A 20,525-nucleotide genomic window follows, 5' to 3' on the forward strand; every position below is an offset into this window, starting at 1 on the left:
AAAATTAAATTTAGTCAAATTTATTTTAGATAATATTGTTTAAATAAGGCATCCTAAAAGATACTTGCCTGCTCTTGGACTTTTCCTTTAATTTCACTTGCTTAAACTTTTTTCTTGGATTTTCATCTCTGTTGTTAACCTTTTCTTTTTTCTTTTCCCTTTTAGACTTCACATTCTTCTTCTTTAGCTTATGGAAAGGGACTTGAGATAGAACCTGTAGTTGTTGATGAACAGCTTTAAGCTGATAAAGAAAAAATTCTTTAAACATCGGGGCTATAAATAATTAAAGGCGTTAGAAAAAAAAATCATGCACTCAAAAGTCAATAGTATCCTTCATATTATATTTTAAAATCATTTTATATTATATTTCCTTCAGGTTCTTATTTCATTTCACAAATTCATTATTTTGAAGGGTATACATTAAATTACAAACACTATCATGTGCTCAACCCATAAACTTAAATATTCATCTAAAACCAGACCAAGAATAATTAACATTTCCAGGAAGTCTTATTTTTAATGGTGAATTTTTCAAGCTCCAGCTTAGAACAGGTTAACATTTTAGCATAAAAGGTAGCAAATGTTAAATAAACATGTCAACTATAAAATATCTCAGATTATGTCATATAAATCATTGTAATACAAATCAACTCACTGTGGTTAATACAAATGAGAATTTTGGGGGGAGAGAGTGAGAGAGAGGGTGAGATAAAGACAGGAATGAAGAGAGAGGGTGAGAGCATCAACTTGTAGTTGCTTTCACTTTAGTTGTACACTGAACTTCTCGTTTGTGCCTTGACCAGGGCCTTGCCAGTGTCCCCTTGCTCAAGCCAGAGACCTTGGCTTTTCATGCCAGTAATCTTTGGGCTCAAGCTGGGGAGACAATCCCCCATTCAAGCCAGCGACCCTAGGCTGACAGCCTGCGCTCAGAGCCAGCGACCTCAGGGTTTTGAACCAGCAACATCAGTCAACACTTTATCCACTGCACCACCACCTGTCAGACCAAACAAGAATTTTAAGATATAGAATTTTATTAGGAAAGACTATTAAACATTACAAATGTGCCAATAAGTAAATAAAGCTATAGTTGCTAAGTGATCTAAATATAACAGCTCTTAATCTACAGAAAGGATTTTATAAAATCTCAGCAGATAGCTAGTAGAAAGAATATAAAAACTTGGATCAGCCTGACCAGGCGGTGGCGCAGTGGATAGAGCGTTGGACTGGGATGCCGAGGACCCAGGTTCGAGACCCCGAGGTCACTAGCTTCAGTGCAGGCTCATCTGGCCTGAGCAAAAAGCTACTCAGTCTGCTGAAGGCCCACGGTCAAGGCACATATGAGAAAGCAATCAATGAACAACTAAGGTGTCGCAATGAAAATCTGATGATTGATGCTTCTCATCTCTCTCCCTTCCTGTCTGTCTGTCCCTATTCATCTCTCTCTCTGACTCTCTCTCTGTCCCTGTAAAAAAAAACAAAAAAACAAAACAAAACAAAACAAAAAAAACCTTGGATCAAAACAGCCTGCCTGGTGATGGGGTGGTAGGTAGAGCATCAACCTGGGATGCTGAAGTCCCAGGTTTGAAACCCCAAGTTCACTGGCTTGAGCGCAGGCTCGCCAACCTGAGCGTGAGGTCACTGACTTGGATGAAGAATCATAGACATGATCCCATGGTGACTGGCTTGAGCCCAAGGTCTATGGCTTGAGCAAGGGGTTACCAGTTTGGATGTAGTCCTCTGGTCAAGGCACGTATGCGAGGCAATGAACAATTAGAGTGACACAACTATGAGTTGATGCTTTTCATTTCTCTTTATTTGTCTCTCTCTCTCTCTCTCTCTCTCTCTTGTGCATGTGCTAAAACAAAACAAAACTTGTATCAATACAATTAGCTACCTGCTCCTGAAGCTTTGCAAGACACTGAACTCTTTCATCTTCAGAATCACCGGAAGAGTTATCTTCAGAGGAAGCTTCACTACTGCTTTCTCTACCAAGGGTTTTTGTGGTATCTGTTTTGCTGTTATATACAGGCATACTCTCAACAGGTTCATCTGGGATCTTTGCAAAATGCATTTCAAAAACATCCTGTAACGTAATATTAGATTGGTAAGGTTTTCTGCAATTTTTAACGCAGCACTATCACCTTTTAACAAAAGGTACATTTTAGTGTCTTATTTTGATGACAATTCTGATTTTCCTTGTGGTATCATTTTAAAAAATATACATTATCAAATCATTATGTTGTACACCTTAAACTTACATAATGTTATATGTCAATGATATTCCTATAAAACTAGAAAAAAATTACCAGAAGAATAAATATAAGACTCATGCTTCCTTGCCTGCCAACCCTAGCAACTTTTCTCACTTTTTCTAGGTAAGACAGACCTATCCTGCCCTGTGGTTGGTGTATCAGTTTCTTACCTCCCAATGGTTCAGCCTCAAAAGCCCTTAAGCCTTCCCTTCAGTGGGACATAGGCTCCAATCAACTCTATCTCAAATATCTCCTGATCCCTCTTCAGTAATATTTTCTCCAATATTCTCTACATGTAGGACAGCTTTATTAAAAGATATACTACTACAGAATGCTATACCTCAAAAAATAAACAATCCTGCCAATTTTAATAGTATTAATAGTATAATTTATAAATTGTGCTTTACTACTTACAGGATGAGTGTTATTCTTTATCTCTTGAGTTATGGTTCTAAAATCTCTATACTCTGATCAGAGAAAATTCACTTTCAGAGCACACAACCCAACTCACCTGGAGCATTCTTGCCATTGTTACAACTTCGTGATCTGGAGGATTATACCTGTAGCAATTCATGAACACTAATCTAACATCTGCAGCAAATTCATATGCATCTTTATATTCCTGGTTGTCCATTTTTTTCTAGATAAAGGAAAAATTACAGGTTTCACAAGTGACATAGTTCAATAATTATTTGAGCACTTATATTAAGTGTTTATATTTTGAATTCAAACATACTGAATAATACAGGTAATGCCAAAAACAGATACCCATCATCTAGATTTGACAAATGTTAAAATTCTGCTTTATCTGCTTTATATCATTAGACTTTAAAAAATTCAATGAATTTTGACAAGTAGAGATAAGGAAGGTGGGCATTCCAAGTAAAGAACAGAAACAAAAGCAGGGAAACAGGATTTTTTTCAGATCATTTTGGATAGACAGATTTGATCATAAAAAAAGCAGTGAAAAGATAAACCCTTAAACCAACCCTGAACATCTGAATGTAAGAAGTATATTAAAATTGTCCTAGAATGGAGACATTAAAGATGGATGGAAAAGAACTACTACAGGTTACATTTAGATAGCAACATATAAAGTACATAGAAGAGGGATGTGGAGTAGCCAATTAAGCAGACACCATAAAACCATAAAGCAAGCCTGATCTGTGGTGGCACAGTGGGTAAAGTGTTGACCTGAAATGGTGAGGTTGCCAGTTCAAGACCCTGGGCTTTCCCAGTAAAGGCACATACAAGCAGCAAGATGATACTTCTTGTCCGTCCCCCCCCACACACACACACACCCCTCTGTTCTTTTTTCTCTCTCTCCTCTCTCTAAAATCAATAAAATCTTTAAAAAGAACTATAAAGAGAAAAACAACCAAACAGACAAGAAAGTCCTTTACACTGGTGAGCAATACATGTGTGTATTAATGAACAATTCATAAACAAATATAAAAGGCCAATAAATACAACATGCCAGACCTCATTTGTAATTTAAAAAATGCAAAACTAAAAAACATGAAAGAATTTTCTACTAATCAGATCACTGGTGATTGGAATGATTTCAGAGAACTAAAATAAAGTCACCATCTTCTTACCTTTGGAATGTTGTAATAGCCTACTAACCAATCTCCACAATGCCGCTTAAGCAATCATGCTAAGAATCAAATATGAGGGCATAATTCTAATGTTTAGTGGCAGCTCTGGGCCTCTTTACAATGAGGGTCTTTTCTGGTCAAGCCCTTTCTTTCCAGTCTCATTTCCCCCTAGTCATTGCTTCATATTCTTCATGTTCCATGTTGGCCTGCATATAGTATTCAGGATAAGCTTTCCTCACCTCAAGGCTTTCCCAGTTGCTCCCCGTGCCTGGAATGTCCTATAATTTACTAAGTCCTATTTATCCTTTAAGACTCAGCTCAGTTTTACTTAGTTCAGGTAACAATTCATGACATCTCAGACTGTTAGTACTCTCTCTCTCTCTCTCTCTATATATATATATGGAAAAGTAGAAGCATATTTTAAAGAAATAATGGTTAAATTTATTTTTCCAGAACATAAAACATGAGCTTCAGATTAAAAGGGCTAAATTCCAATCAAGATGAATAAAATTAAATACACAACTAGAGAGAGGAAAGACAGATTACCTCTAAAGGGACAACAAGTAGACTGACAGCCGACTTCTCTCTTATCAGCAACAATAGATGCAGAAGATATCTTCCTAATGCTGAGGGAAAATAACTGTCATTCTATTAAATGCATAAAGAATCATTCAAAAATAAAGACAAAATAGGACTTCTGGTCAAAATGGTAGAGTAGGTAAATGCAGTATTTGCATCCTCACACAAACACATGAAAATTATAACTGAACTACAAAACAACCATCTTTCAGAACTGTATGAAATCTAGCTGAACAAATGTTCCATAACTAAGGATATAAAGAAGCGGCCACATCAAGACTGGTAGGAGGGGCAGAGACACGAACCAGGCTGGTCCTGCCTCCATGTGTGGTGGTTAAAATTCAAGATGTTTATCTTGGCTGCAGTGGTACCCTACTGACCAGCAAGGAGTTCCAGCCCCAAACAGGCCATCCAACCCAGTGTTCCAGTGCCAGGAAGAGAAGTCCCCATAACTTCTGGCTGTGAAAACAAATGGATTGTGAATGAATGAATGAATGAACAGAGTCCCAGGCATTTTTCTGAAAGAGACTATGCATAAACTTACTGGACTCACATACTCTGAGCTCCAGCACTGGGGCAGGAGCTTGCAAGGTACCAGGGACATATAGGGAGGCACTGAATTGTCTGGTATCAGGATGACTGTTGGAGTAGCACCTTTCTCCAGACAAAAGTGCTGGCAGAGGCCATTGTTCCTTTGCTGAGAACATCCCTACAGAGTGGGCAAGTAGTTGCCATATCTGAGTCTTCATCAACCTGGCTCACACTGTTTGCCCTGCCCTGGTGATTCCCTGAGACCCAACTTTTGGGGGTCTGCCCACAGTGGCTTTTCCATACAAATGGCCTGTCTTGGCTCATTCTTTGGATTTTCCTAAAAGTCTCTCAAACAAGCAGCATCTAGCCTGGGCATGCCCTATACCCAGGCGTCCCCAAACTATGGCCCGCGGGCCGCATGCGGTCCCCTGAGGCCATCTATCCAGCCCCCGGCAGCACTTCTGGAAGGGCCACCTCTTTCACTGGTGGTCAGCGAGAGGAGCACTGTATGTGGCGGCCCTCCAATGGTCTGAGGGACAGTGAACTGGCCCCCTGTGTAAAAAGTTTGGGGACCCCTGCATACCTCTTGTTAAGTGGCCCTATGCCTGGCACTAGTGGCAGCCAGGCTTAGTTTGCAGCTTGGCCTCTCTAGGAAACCTCCAAACCCAGTAAAAGGAGCAGCCATCAGCAGACTACTTTGTAGCTCATTCTGGGTGGCTCCTAGGCAGGGCAAGGTGGCAGCTGACCTCGGCCTGCATCTCATAGGAGGCTCCAGAGCCACCACACTTGGTAGACAGCTTCAGACTACACCAAAGCATCATCCAATCTCCTCCATGAGTGAAACACTCAAGGAGGTAGACTCAGTGGGCACCACAGCCCTGCTGAATCAAGTCCTGCTCCATGAGTTTGGCTTCTGTACATCAGATTCTCCACTGTGGTCTCAACCAGTCTTTGTAGCTGATCAGCCAGGGGATACATCACCTCCACTAATATGCCAACAGCAATCAAAATTTAACCACAACAGGAGGGTGCACATAGACCACACTGGGGGTATATAAACCTGGAGTTCCCAACATGAGTTACAGGCTAAGCCACTGAGCACTATAGGACACCTACTATACGGTTACTCTACCAAGGCCAGGAGACATAGCAGCTCTACCTACTATATAAAAGCAAGCAGGGCAGAGCGGCCAAAATGAGGAGAAAAAGAAACATGTCCCAAATGAAAGAACAGAACAAAACTCCAGAAAAAGAACAAAAAAAATGTAGACAAGCAATCTACCAGATGCAGAGTTCAAAACACTGGTTATAAGGATGCTCAATGAACTTAGAGGACCAGTAAATGAACTTAGAATATTAACAAAGAGGAAACATAAAAATGAAGATACAAAATATAAACAAGGAACAGTCAGAAATGAAGAATACAATAACTAAAATGAAGAATACATTACAAGGAATCAACAGTAGAACAGATGAAGGAAAGGATCAAATCAGCAATTTGAAAGACAATAAAGCAGAAAACACCCAATCAGAACAGCAAAAAGAAAAAAAAAATCACTCAGCCCTAACCAGTTGGATCAGTGAGTGGTTAAGAGCATTGACCTGGCATGTGGAAGTCCTGGGTTCAATTCCCAGTCAAGGTACACAAGAGAAGCGACCATCTGTTTCTACATGCCTCCCCCTTCATTCTCTTCCCCTCCAACAACTATGGCTTGATTCAAGCAAGTTGGTCTTGGATGCTGAGGATGGCTCCATGGCCTTGCCTCAGGTGCTGAAATAGCTCATTTGCTGAGCAATGGAGCAGCAGTCCCAGATAGGCAGAGTATCACCCTGTAGAGGGCTTGCTGGATGGATTCTGGTTGAAGTGCATGCAAGAGTCTGTCTCTCTGCCTTTAAGTAAAAGAAAAAAGAAAAAGAAAAAATAAAAAAAGAGTACCATCATTTGCATCAGGAGAATACCAAAAGGAAATGAGAAAGAATAAAAAATTGAAAACCTATTTGAAAAAATGGCAGTGCCTGACCTGTGGTGACACAGTGGATAGGGAGTCAATCAAAGATAATGAGGGTGCTGTTTGAAACCCCAGGCTTGCCCAGTCAAGGCACATATGAGAGGCACTCACATCAGAATTAAAATGTCAAAGGTCAAAGAAAGAGAATCTTAAAAACAGCAAGAGAAAAGCAGTTGGTGAAAAGGGAGCGCCCATAAGACTGTCAGCTGATTTCTCAACAGAAACTTTACAGGCCAGTAGATACTGCCATGAAGTACTTAAAGTGATGAAAAGCAAGGATCTACAACCAAAATTACTCTGCCCAGCAAGGCTACCATTTAGAAATGAAGAGCAGATAAAGAAGCTTCCCAGACAAGAAAAAACAGAAGGAGTTCATCACCACCAAACCAGTGTTACAAGAAATGTTAAAGGGTTTTCAAGAAGAAGAAGAAAAAGAAGGGTAAGGGAAAGGAGGAAGAGGAGGAGCAGGAAGAGAAGAATATATGAAAAATGGTATTAAATACATTCTATCAATAATGACTTTAAATGCAAATAGTTTAAATGCTCCAATCAAAAGACATAGGGTGTCTGAATGGATAACAAGACACCTACATATGCTGTCTACAAGAGACTCACTTCAAATTGAAAGATAAACAATGACTGAAAGTAAAGGGATAGAAAAAGATAGTTCATGAAAATGGAAAACAAAAAAACTGCTAGGTTAGCAATACTTCTACCAGACAAAACAACCTTTAAAACAAAGGCTGGCCCTGGCTGGTTGGCTCAGTGGTAGAGCATCGGCCCAATGTGTGGATGTCCTGGGTTCGATTCCCAGTCAGGGCACACAGGAGAAGTGCCCACTTGCTTCTCCACTACTCCCCCTCTTGCTTTTCTCTCTCCCCCCTCTTGCAGCCATGGCTCAACTGAAGGCAGTTGGCTCCAGGTGCTGAGTATGGCTCCATGGCCTCTGCTTCAGGCACTAAGAAAAACCTGGTGGGAGCAACGGAGCAATGGCCCCAATGGTCCCAGAAGGGCAGAGCATCACCCCCTAGTGGGCTTGTCATGTAGATTCTGGTGAGTGTGCATGCAGGAGTCTGTCTCTCTGCCTTCCCTCCTCTCACTGAGTTAAAAAAATAATCAATTAAATTTTAACAAAACAAAAGCTATAACAGGAGACAAAGAAGGATCCAGCAATAACATTTCTGAGTATTTAACTGAACAAACTACAAACACTAAATCAAAAAGATGTACACATCCATATGTTCACTGAAGCATTGTTTATAGTAGCCAAGATCTGGAAGCAACCTAGTGTCCATCAATAGATGAATAAAGTGGTATATGTATACAATGAAATATGACTCAGCCATAAAAAAGAATGAAATCTTACGATCTGCAACAACATGGATGGACCTAGTAGGTTATGCTGAGTGAAATGAGTCAGAGACAGACAAATGTCATATGAAACAGACTCATAGATAGAACATTTTGACAGTTGCCAGATAGGCGTGGGATAGGGCTGGGTGAAAAACGTGAAGGATCATGAAGTACAAATTGGTAGTTACAGAATAGTCATAGGGATATAAAGTACAGGACAGGGATATAGTCAATGTTGTAATACTGTGTATAAAAATTTATTTTAAAAAAATATAGGCCCTGGCCGGTTGGCTCAGCGGTAGAGCGTTGGCCTGGCATGCGGGGGACCCAGGTTCGATTCCCTGCCAGGGCACATAGGAGAAGTGCCCATTTGCTTCTCCACCCCCCCCCCCTTCCTCTCTGTCTCTCTCTTCCCCTCCCGCAGCCAAGGCTCCATTGGAGCAAAGATGGCCCGGGCGCTGGGGATGGCTCCTTGGCCTCTGCCCCAGGCGCTAGAGTGGCTCTGGTCGCGGCAGAGCGACACCCCAGAGGGGCAGAGCATCACCCCCTGGTGGGCAGAGCGTCACCCCCTGGTGGGCATGCTGGGTGGATCCCGGTCAGGCGCATGCGGGAGTCTGTCTGACTGTCTCTCCCCGTTTCTAGCTTCAGAAAAATAAAAAAAAAAAAAAAAAAAAAAAATATATATATATATATATATATATATATATACACACACACCCTAAGCACTCATGGAAGAACCACAAAGTTTGCACTTTAGCAAAAGAAAAACAGCCGAGAAAGAGTAAGATGAAAAAAATGAGGGTGAGGACAAAAATTAGTAACATGCTAATAAACTTAATGTTGATAACAAAAAGAAAACATAAGTTTAAAAGAGCAAACTTCTAGACAATAAATATAGAGTATAAGTAGTAATTCATGAGGAAGACTGATAATAAAAAATGCTACGGTTTTATTCTTTTAGTTTTTTCCTTAAAATTAGCATCCATAGATTTTGCTAATAATTTAAAGCTTCCAATCAGCAATAAAGAAAGCTTACCAAAAAAAGAAAAAGAAAAAGAAAGAAAGAAAAAGAAAAAAGAAAACGTACCAATCCAGGAGAATACAAAAAATTCAGGTTAGAAACTATATAAATGGCTTACCAAAAACTTTTTTTACATTAGAATCATGCATTTATTGAAAATATTCTTCAAAATATAATAAGATGATGTTCATGATATACTAAGTGAAAATTCAGACTATAATTATGTACTCTAATTCAAATATTATGGTAGAGAACCATAGATGTATTTGGATAGAAGAAAAATAAAAAGATACAGTTTTAAATGTTCCTATGATTCACTCCAGGTGGTTTGACTACTGGTGATTTTAATTTTCTACTTTATCATTTTCTGAATTTTAAATTTCTCTACAAGGACAAAAATTACTATTTTGAGAGAAAGAGACAGAGAAGGAGAGGAAGAGAGGGAGGAAGAGAGATGAGAAGCATCAACTCATAGTTGTGGGACTTTCGTTGTTCATTATTGCTTCTCATACATGCTGAGCCGGTGACCCCTTGCTCAAGCCAGTGATCTTGGGCTCAAGCCAGAGACTTGAGGCTTCAAGCCAGCGACCATGGGATTATGTCGATGATCCCACGCTCAAGCCAGGGACCACATGCTGAAGCTGGATGAGCCCAAGTTCAAGCCGGCAACCTCAGGGTTTCAAACCTGGGACCTCAGTGTCCCAGGTTGACATTCTATCCACTGCACCATCACTGATCAGGCAAAGACAAAAATAATTTTTATAATCAGAAAAAGAATTACCTCCTATTAAGAAATTTACCTTGATAGTTCCAAGATCCATTGGATTTTTCACAATATCATAGTAGTTATGGAGTCCCAAAGCATTCACATCAACAGGATTATAAAAGGGCCATGCATATGAAAAGTGCTTCTTTGCAAGCATTTCTTTAAGTATCTCACTACAGTGTCTTAATTGTTCGGTTACTCTAACACTATTTACAACTTTGTATTGTTGCTGAGAATCTGGCAAAACGTTCTTCTGCCCAGTTTCTTTTACAGGTGGCATTTTTGCTGCTTTTCTTTCTGGAAGTGCTAGGGAAGATTCCCCGCTTGCTTTGACTACTGAAGTTGCAGGAGTTGTAGTATCTGCTTTCCTCTTCACACCCTTTGTAACCTAAAACAAACCAATTCAACAATAACAAAGAAACCCTCTAAGGTGACATTCAGAGCAACAGTTTTCTTAAAAAGCAAAGGAAAAGATTATCAGCACCAAGTCTTGCACAAATTAAATATTAGTAAAAGTTAATTTCTCTTTTACAGGCAAAATAAATAATGGACATATTTTCTTTCCACAGCCAAAGAACTGTTTTATGTAAACCTTTTAGATCAGTGAAAGAGAGAAAACAAACATCATGGTTATACCAAATGTTCCTGAATATCTGAAGTCAGCTAGGGTATACAAATTTTAAGAGAAAGTTATCTGCCCAACAAATAGTGAGTCAATAAAAGTTCCATCACACAAATGGAAGGAAATATAAAGATACTAAACCAATTCAAATTCTATAAGAAATCTCCAAAATTTGGCTCACATCTAGGTCTCTGTTCACAAAATGTATACAGATATTAAGATTGACTGCTGTAGACTAAATTTTCATATAGACATCACAATAATCAAACTTACACTGTGTATTTTAAAGTTACAGTGAACTTACCTGGGCCACTGCTTGTGAGGTAGAGCTGGGTGGAGCACCTTGTGCCGTATTTAAAGGAGAAATAGATGTTTCAGGAAATACAGAAGAATTCACTTGCTGCTTAAATACTTTTTCTGATGGTTTAGGAGACTGTTTTTCTTTAACAGAAGAAACTGCTATATTCTGTTGACTGCCTAGTAAAGTGTGAACCAGAGTCAGTATTTGAGTAAAATATAAAACTAACACATTTTTCTCATAGTATTCTGTTTTAATCCATTTAGTTCAGCTTTTTAGCAATATAAGCAGGGTATAGTTCCATTCCCCTTTGAAGCCCTTCCCACAAACATTTGCTGATAGTGTTAGAACAATCTAGATATAATATCAAAGACTTCAAAACCTGTTATTATGGTAGGCTTATCAATTTTACTCAAAAAAATGTCTGACATAAACTCAGACTAACAGACAGGTGGTTGTAAACACAAGCAAAAGCTTTAGACATCTTGGAGATGAACTATATAATATTATGTGAGACCTTCAGAATGCTATGCATAAAAATCCAATGACTTAAAAATCATTACAGATAATCCATCACACAGATGTGAACATGACCCTCTTATCAATATATTGATAACTGTCATGATGACTCTGCCAAAGAAACAAGTGTGCATGTTCTTCTGCCTTGTATGTTCCCAGAGAATGCTATTACTTAAGATATTTGGATCATATTACTCTGAAATTTATTATTTCAAAAGTCCATCCTTTCTAGACCAGGCAGTAACACAGTGGATAGAAAGTTGGCCCGGGATGCTGAGGACCCAGGTTCGAAACCCTGAGGTCACCAGCTTGAGCACAGGTTTACCAGCTTGCATGCAGGGTTGCTGGCTTGAGCGTGGGATCATAGACATGATCCCATGGTCACTGGCTTGAGCCCAAAGGTCGCTGACTTGAGCCCAAGGTCGCAGGCTTGAGCAAGGGGTCACTCACTCTGCTGTAGCTCCCCAGTCAAGGTACATATGAGAAAACAATCAGTGAACTAAAGTGCCGCAACTACCAGTTGATGCTTCTCATCTCTCTCCCTTCCTGTCTGTCTGTCCTTATCTGTACCTGCCCCCCTCTCTCCTTGCTAAAATAAGTCCATTACTTCCATCAAGGCAACTCCATTCTTCTAGGTGCTTAGGCCAAAAACCTTGTAGTCAAGTCATCTTTTCTCCACTCTCTCATATCCAGTATCCAATCCATCAGCAAACTCTTTTGGTTCTATCTTTATATCCAAATTCCAACTATATACTCTGTACAAATGGTAATCACCCTGGTGCAATCATCAATTCTCAACTGGATTATTTTAATACTATCCTAAGGAAAACCTTCTTCTGTGTTTACATCTTATAGTCTCTTCTCAAAATAGCAATCAAGGTGAACTTTTAAAGATATGACACTTGTGCTCAACGTCCAATGACTTCTAATTTTCTGTCCAAGTCAAAGTCCTTACAATGACTTGTAAGCACATGCATATCTATTTGCTTTCTCCCCACTACATCTGCCCTCTTTAAAACCTCATTTCCTATCACTCTTCCCCCTCACTTATTTCATCCAACCTAATGGCTTGGCTGTCTTCAAATGTGTTAATCATAGCAGACTATTTGCTCTGCCTGGGAGGATATATCCTCATGGCTCACTCTATCCCACCACTCTCTAGTTTTCTCATTCTTATTTTTACCACACCTATTATGCCTGACATAAAACATATAGGTGTCTAGGACTCTCCCAATTCTTGATAAATTCAGGAATCAAATAGATTTGAATATATTTTAAGATGGGGTTGGTATTCCATTCCTCAATCTCTGAGTTCTCACTACTCCCTAAACTGAAGCTTAGGAATCAACAAGATTCAGACAACCTAATATCCTTTGATATCCTCCCAGTTGTTGATCTTTGAACTCAGGAGCTAAACAAATATGTATAATGAGGAGTATTTACATTTACTTAATTTTATCTATTTCCTCAACTAGAACAAAAAGCTCTGTGAGGTGATAGGAACTTCATTTTGGTCTTCAACTTATCTCTTGCCTAATACAGTACTTGGAACACAAGAGGGCTCAATAAATATTTACTGCTTGCCTATTTTGTGTCAGGCCACCGTTCTAGTTGTTGGGGCACAAAAATGAACAAGACAGACAGTCTCTGTCCTTGTAGAGCATATATGTCTAGTGTAAAATACAAACAAAAAATAAATAGTCAAGTTGAATATAAGTGATGGTAGGTGTTAGGAAGAAAACAGGGCACTAACAAAATTAGGTCCTACTATAGAGAAGATAGCCAAGAAAGGCCTCTCTGAAGAGGTACCAACTAAGATTTTACTATAAAGATAAGAAGTAGACAGCCAGGGATTGGGGTGGCAGTAAAAAGGCATTTCAAGTCAATCAGCAGGGAAAACTTAGAGTAGTTCAGGATAAGAATAGAGAACTGGGTAAGGACCAGATCACAAAGAGCTATGATAGGAATTTAGACTTCATTTTTCCACAGGAAGCCAAAGACATTTAAACAGGTGAACAGCATATTCTAGTTTATTTATTTTTGTGGCAGAGAGACAGAGAGAGAGGGACAGACAGACAGGGAGGGAGGGAAGGAGATGAGAAGCATCAATTTCTCATTGTGGCTCCTTAGCTGTTTATTGATTGCTTTCTCATATGTGCCTTGACCGGGGGGCTACAGCAGAGCAAGAGATCCCTTGCTCAAGCCAGTGACCTTGCGCTCAAGCCAGCGACCTTGGGCTTCAAACCAGTGACCATAGAGTCATGTCTATGATCCTACGTTCAAGCCAGATAACCTTGTGCTCAAGCTGGTGACCTTGGAGTTTCAAACCTGGGTCCTCTGTGTCCCAGTCTGGCACTCTATCCACTGTGTCACCACCTGGTCAGGCTCTGGATTTATCATCTAGAGAACAAACCAGAAAAAATAATTAGGATCACTGTGAGTAAAGAGATGGTAGCCTGTACTAGAACAGTTGCAAGAGCAATTTGGAAGTTAAATCCAAATGACTTATTAATGAACATAATATAAGAAAGAATCAGCCCTGGCCGGTTGGCTCAGTGGTAGAGTCAGCCTGGCGTGCAGGAGTCTCGGGTTCGATTCCCGGCCAGGGCACACAGGAGAAGTGCCCATCTGCTTCTCCACTCCTCCCCCTCTCCTTCCTCTCTGTCTTTCTCTTCCCCTCCCGCAGCCAAGGCTCCATTGGAGCAGAGTTGGCCCTAGCGCTGAGGATGGCTCTGTGGCCTCTGCCTCAGGTGCTAGAATGGCTCTGGTTGCAACAGTGCGATGCCCCAGGTAGGCAGAGCATCGCCCCATGGTGGGCATGCCGGGTGGATCCCGGTAGGGCGCATGTGCGAGTCTGTCTGACTGCCTCCGTTTCCAACTTCAGAAAGAAAAAAAAAGAAAAAAACAACTTCTACTGTCACCCCACCACAAATCTTCAATACTCCAGCCACTTAACTGTACTTTACAACAATGACTAAATATTTTCATGACAGTGATAGATGAGAAAATTAACATGGAATGATTAATGAACTTAACTAAGGTGGCACAGCTTGAGTGATCCAAATATAAAGCAACATTTGATCTATGACAATCTTGGTTAACCTCTACCTAAGATTTTATAATCCCATATTTGAATATTATAATTATTAGCTATAAACTGTTCCCTTATAAAGTTTTTTTTCCAAGTTAATGAAAAGAAACAAGTCCCTGACTGGTTGGTTAGAGTGTCTTCTTCTTCTTTTTTTTTTTTTTTTTTTTTTTTTTTCATTTTTCTGAAGCTGGAAACAGGGAGAGACAGTCAGACAGACTCCCGCATGCGCCCGGCCAGGATCCATCCGGCACACCCACCATGGGGCGACCGCTCTGCCCACCAGGGGGCGATGCTCTGCCCATCCTGGGCGTCGCCATGTTGCGACCAGAGCCACTCTAGCGCCTGAGGCAGAGGCCATAGAGCCATCCCCAGCACCCGGGCCATCTTTGCTCCAATGGAGCCTTGGCTGCGGGAGGGGAAGAGAGAGACAGAGAGGAAAGCGCGGCAGAGGGGGTGGAGAAGCAAATGGGCACTTCTCCTGTGTGCCCTGGCCGGGAATCGAACCTGGGTCCTCCACACGCTAGGCCGACGCTCTACCGCTGAGCCAACTGGCCAGGGCTAGAGTGTCTTCTTGATACGCCAAGTTGTGGGTTCAATCCTGTCAGGGCACATACAAGAATCAACCAATGAATGCATAAATATGTGGAACAATAAATCAATGTCTCTCTCTCTCCCCCCATTCCCTCTCTCTAAAATCAATTTAAAAAAATGAATGAAATATTTAGATTCAACAGTAACATTTCATTCTTAGCTATGGAATCTTTTGGTACAGAAAGCATTGGCAATTTCAACCCCCTTATTGGTAGAGCGTGGCTATAAAATCCACTAAAAATGGTTAGAGTTGTTATAATTTATTGGGTACCTATTATGTGAATGGCACTATGCTATAGAAAACATGACTCCAAGGTCATAATGCAATCCTCCCTAATATTATGATAGCTATCCTTGTGCTCAAGGTTTAGCAGACTGTTTAAATGGACATTGTACACTAACAGGATGTAGAAGGACTTCTCATGATTTACTATTTAGTTCTAGCCATTATATCTATACACCATGAGTGTGCATACCCACACCCACTTATATATGAAAGTGAGAGAGAACATAAACCTCTCTGGCTTACCTTTCTTTATTCTTTCTTTACCACCCACAACTTGCTGTTCTTGGGGCATCTGCAATAATTTCTGTTTAAACAACTTCTCTAGAGCTTGTGCCATAAGAACGATGTCATCTCCAGGCTAGAAAATATATAAAATATACCATAAGGTTACACAGTATGGTCATTTTACCAAGCGCTTCTTTTTTTTTTTTTTTTAACAGAGACAGAGAGAGGGATAGATAGGGACAGACAGACAGGAACGGAGAGATGAGAAGCATCTATCATTAGTTTTTTTCGTTGCACATTGCCACACTTTAGTTGTTCATTGATTGCTTTCTCATATGTGCCTTGACTGCGGGCCTTCAGCAGACCGAGTAACCCCTTGCTGAAGCCAGCAACCTTGGGTCCAAGTAACACAGCACTTTTAGATGGTATTTATTAAATAGAAATGACCACTTCTAAATTAAGTTTAGGGAGAAAAAAAGCATAGCAGCTCATATTTTAAATTCTAACATCTTACCTCTTTAACCTCTAAAAAGGATACAAGCTGCTTTCTGAGCATTAAACTTACAATCCAACCAATACCACTAATACAAAAGGTATTAGAAATAAAAAATTTTATCTCTCAAATATGTTAAAACAAAACTTATTCATGGCTATGCTAAGTACCTCATTATTTGACATGTTTCAATTCAGTTTTTAATTGACTAAATTATAAAATGACACTATAGAACTCTATTTTTAAATCTTAACTACCTGCTTAGAAGTCTTCCTTTTCTTCACTATTGAGAAAAAAAACTAAGTAAATTACAAAACAAAAGCCTGAAGCAAAAAACACTTATTTCGGCCCTGGCTGGTTGGCTCAGTGGTAGAGCGTCGGCCTGGTGTGCGGAAGTCCCGGTAGGGCGCATGAGGGAGTCTGACTGCCTCCCCGTTTCCAGCTTCAGAAAAATACAAAACAAACAATCAAAAAACCCCCACTTATTTCTAAGTTAGCTCAGGAGAATTGCTGAACTTTATTTTTCAAAGACAATGTAAAAGGTCCCTTTGAAATTGTTAAATTAAAATGAAGTTTCCCTGAAAACTGCATCATTATGTTAACCAGTGTTACTCCAATAAATTCAATTAAGAATCAAAATAGCCTGACCAGGCAGTGGCGCAGTTGATAGAGTGTTGGACTGGGATTCAGAGGACCCAGGTTCGAGATCCCGAGGTTGCCAGCTTGAGCGTGGGCTCATCTGGTTTGAGCAAAAGTTCACCAGCTTGAACCCAAGGTCGCTGGCTCGAACAAGGGGTTATTTGGTCTGCTGAAGGCCTGTAGTCAAGGCACATATGAGAAAGCAATCAATGAACAACTAAGGTGTTGCAACGCGCAACAAAAAACTAATGATTGATGCTTCTCATCTCTCCGTTCCTGTCCGTCTGTCCCTGTCTATCCCTCTGACTTTCTCTCTGTCTCTATAAAAAAATAAAATAAAATAAAGAATCAAAATAATAACTAAGTTGTCAATGGTACTTAAGAGTTTTATTGGTTCTGATTGTTTTAAAAATCACTTTAGCTAATAGTTTTAAGTCTTTTTTTTTTTTTTTTTGTATTTTTTCTGAAGTTGGAAACGGGTTGGCAGTCAGACAGACTCCCGCATGCGCCCAACCGGGATCCACCTGGCACGCCCACCAGGGGGCGATGCTCTGCCCATCTGGGGCGTCGCTCTGTTGCAACCAGAGCCATTCTAGCACCTGAGGCAAAGGCCACAGAGCCATCCCCAGCACCCAGGCCAACTTTGCTCCAGTGGAGCCTTGGCTGCAGGAGGGGAAGAGAGAGACAGAGAGGAAGGAGAGAGGGAGGGGTGGAGAAGCAGATGGGCGCTTCTCCTGTGTGCCCTGGCTGGGAATTGAACCTGGAACTCCTGCACGCCAGGCCAATGCTCTATCACTGAGCCTTATGGCCAGGGCAATCTTAAGTCTTTTATACATACAAAGTGGCACTGGTAGTTACCTTGGGAAGCAAATCAAAATCTCTATTACATTTCAGTATCGATAGTGATTCTGAATAAATGGGATACAGGCTTAAAAATTTTTTAGATATCATAGGAAAGCTTGAAAAGGGTACAATGTTCCTGGAAACAGGAATCTATATGGAGGAAAAATTGAATACACAAATCCAATTTTATGGATGAAAGGAAATGTGAAGATTACCTTCAAAATGTCCAAATACATTATCAAACAGGCTAATGCATTAACACGGATGCAAATACTGGGATACAACAGAGAATGTGTCTGATCTTAAACTTGTCATGAAGCTTAGAAGTATGTAATTTGTTTGTCTTCTTAGATTATGGCCAAGGAATCATATCATGAAAATCTTAGCAAGATTAATATATAAAAAGTTTATCTTATTTTGTGTGATGGGTATGCAACATAATTGAATGACAAGATAACCTGGACATGTTTTCTTTAAACATATGTACCCTGACTTATTGATGTCATCCCATTAAAATTAATAAAAATTTTTTAAAAAGTTTATCTTATAACTAAAATGGCAGAAGGGCAGTAGAGAATATTTTGAAATAATACTTTACTCACAGAAACTAGTTATCATTTGCATTTCATTTTTTAAAGCATAAGTCATTATACTTAATCAAGCAAAAATATAGTGAATAGATTGAATAAATACTGATAGATAAAAATTATGAAAACTGGTTTAAAAATTCATCCTTAAAAGTATGTAAAATACTCCAAATCAAGACTTGAAATCTGAAATCAGTGCGCTTGTTGGCACACATCTCCTATATATAACACCACAGGATTAGCAAATATAACAAAGTTTACATACCTTGTTGTATAAATAACAATTCGAGAACATCATATTGAAGTCTTCTATACATTCTGAAGCCTGCACATAATATCTATGTTCCAAACGCTTCTTAATTGTACTTAAATCCATCGGGGTTTTTATAATGGTATAATAATCCTATGGTTTTCAAGAAGACATTAGAAATGTTAGTATTAAGAATGAATCAACAGCTCTAGCTGGATAGCTCAACTGGTTAAACTCTAACTATGACCGGTGGGTTGCACGGCCCCCTGAGGCCATTTATCCACCCCACCCCCACCACCACCCCCTCGCCGCACTTCCAGAAGGGGCACCTCTTTCATTGGTGGTCAGTGAGAGGAGCACTGTATGTGGTGGCCCTCCAACGGTCTGAGGGACAGTTAACTGGCCCCCTGTGTAAAAAGTTTGGGGACTCCTGGGTTATAGCATTGTCCTGATATGCGGAGGCTGCCAGTTATATCCCGTCAGGGCACATACAGAAACAGATTGAAGTTTCTCTCACTCTCTTACCCCATTCCTGTCTCTCTAAAAATCACTAAATTAAAAAAAGAAAATACAGAATGAATGAACTACAACTGGCACATAAAGGAATTTAAGAAACTGTATACCAGTAACTACAGAGAACTGACTACCTTTAAAAAGCCATAATCTGGAAACCAAAACAGTGCTGAGAAACAAAGCTCATTGCCATGGCATTAGTTTTCAGGGGAAAAGAAAAGCCAATAAATAAAAGATAACCAACAAAAGAATGGAAAAGTATAACCATCCTGGGAAATAAAAAGTAAAGGGCACAAAGAAAAATAAACTAGTGTTTATTGAATCTGACAGATCCAGAGTCTAATCCTAGTTCCATGGCTTACAAGTTGTTTTACACATTACTTAGCCATTCTGTTTTAAGATTGCTAAAAATTCCAGCATAAGACCTAAAGTTGAATTCTGAGTGTGATGCAAGTTTCCAGGAACTGTCAAGAATGATTTCATGGAGGTGACACTCTGCATTAAAAAGTCATATGCTACAACAAGAAAGCATGTACTATATTATAACACAAACAGTTAAAATAAAAATTTCAATACTAAGAGTTTTACTAATTTAGAAAAAAATACTCGAGATAATTTCCAGTGGTGCTGAATAAATCAGGTGTTTATTAAATATATTTTATAATATTAAAGACTAGTTTATTTCTTTCAGAGATTTACAGGGCTTTCTTTTTTTTTTAAATTAATATCATTATAAGATCCACTTACAGGCAAATTTAGTTTCACGGCATTCACGGGTTGCTGAAAAGGCCAGGAAAAACTATGCTTCCATAAAGCCTTCAAGACAACTTTTTGTAGATATTGCAGTTGATTTGTCAATCGCCCATTTTTTTTAATATTTATATACTCTGGTGGCGGAGGGTTAACAATAGCTGTTTGTCTACTTGGCAGAGACATTCTTAACTGCTTCAAATCCTGATATTCTAATGCCTACAAGTACATGTCCTAAAAACAAAAACAAAAACTGAGTTAACTTCAAAGTACTTTTAAAATGGTGCTATACAGCCCTGGACAGATAGCTAGGTTGTTTAGAGTAGGGGTAGTCAACCGTTTTATACCTACCACCCACTTTTGTATCTCTGTTAGTAGTAAAATTTTCTAACTGCCCACCAGTTCCACAGTAATGGTGATTTATAAAGTAGGGAAGTTAACTTTACTTTATAAAATTTATAAAGCAGAGTTACAGCAAGTTAAAGTATATAATAATAATTAGTTACCAAGTACTTTATGCCAGATTTTTGCTAAGTTTGGCAGAATAAATCTTTATAAAACAACTTACTATAGTTAAATCTGTCTTTTTATTTATACTTTGGTTGCTCCACTACTGCCCACCATGAAAACTGGAATGCCCACTAGTGGGCGGTAGGGACCAGGTTGACTACCACTGGTTTAGAGCATCATCACAGAGCACAGAGGTAGC

At 39.6% G+C, this 20,525-nt stretch overlaps 1 protein-coding gene and 1 non-coding gene across 2 annotated transcripts in view; one reads left to right on the top strand and one right to left on the bottom strand.

Moving 5' to 3' along the window:
* The window catches only part of BRDT (bromodomain testis associated), a 66,873-nt gene extending 46,871 nt beyond the window's left edge, over positions 1-20,002 (bottom strand). Inside the window, exons 1-8 of the mRNA XM_066372222.1 lie at positions 19,814-20,002; positions 18,569-18,706; positions 15,760-15,874; positions 11,036-11,208; positions 10,144-10,497; positions 2,764-2,892; positions 1,895-2,083; positions 65-241 (exon numbers count right to left, since the gene is read on the bottom strand). Coding sequence (XP_066228319.1) covers positions 65-241; positions 1,895-2,083; positions 2,764-2,892; positions 10,144-10,497; positions 11,036-11,208; positions 15,760-15,874; positions 18,569-18,706; positions 19,814-20,002 — 1,464 coding nt within the window. The remainder of the gene's footprint in view (positions 1-64; positions 242-1,894; positions 2,084-2,763; positions 2,893-10,143; positions 10,498-11,035; positions 11,209-15,759; positions 15,875-18,568; positions 18,707-19,813) is intronic.
* TRNAI-AAU (transfer RNA isoleucine (anticodon AAU)) lies at positions 7,716-7,791 on the top strand. The gene has a single exon. It is a non-coding gene; the product is annotated as a tRNA-Ile (tRNA).
* Positions 20,003-20,525: the final 523 nt, after the last annotated feature.

This window comes from Saccopteryx leptura, chromosome 3 (genome assembly GCF_036850995.1).
Source record: "Saccopteryx leptura isolate mSacLep1 chromosome 3, mSacLep1_pri_phased_curated, whole genome shotgun sequence".
NCBI classification, from domain to species: Eukaryota; Metazoa; Chordata; class Mammalia; order Chiroptera; family Emballonuridae; genus Saccopteryx; species Saccopteryx leptura.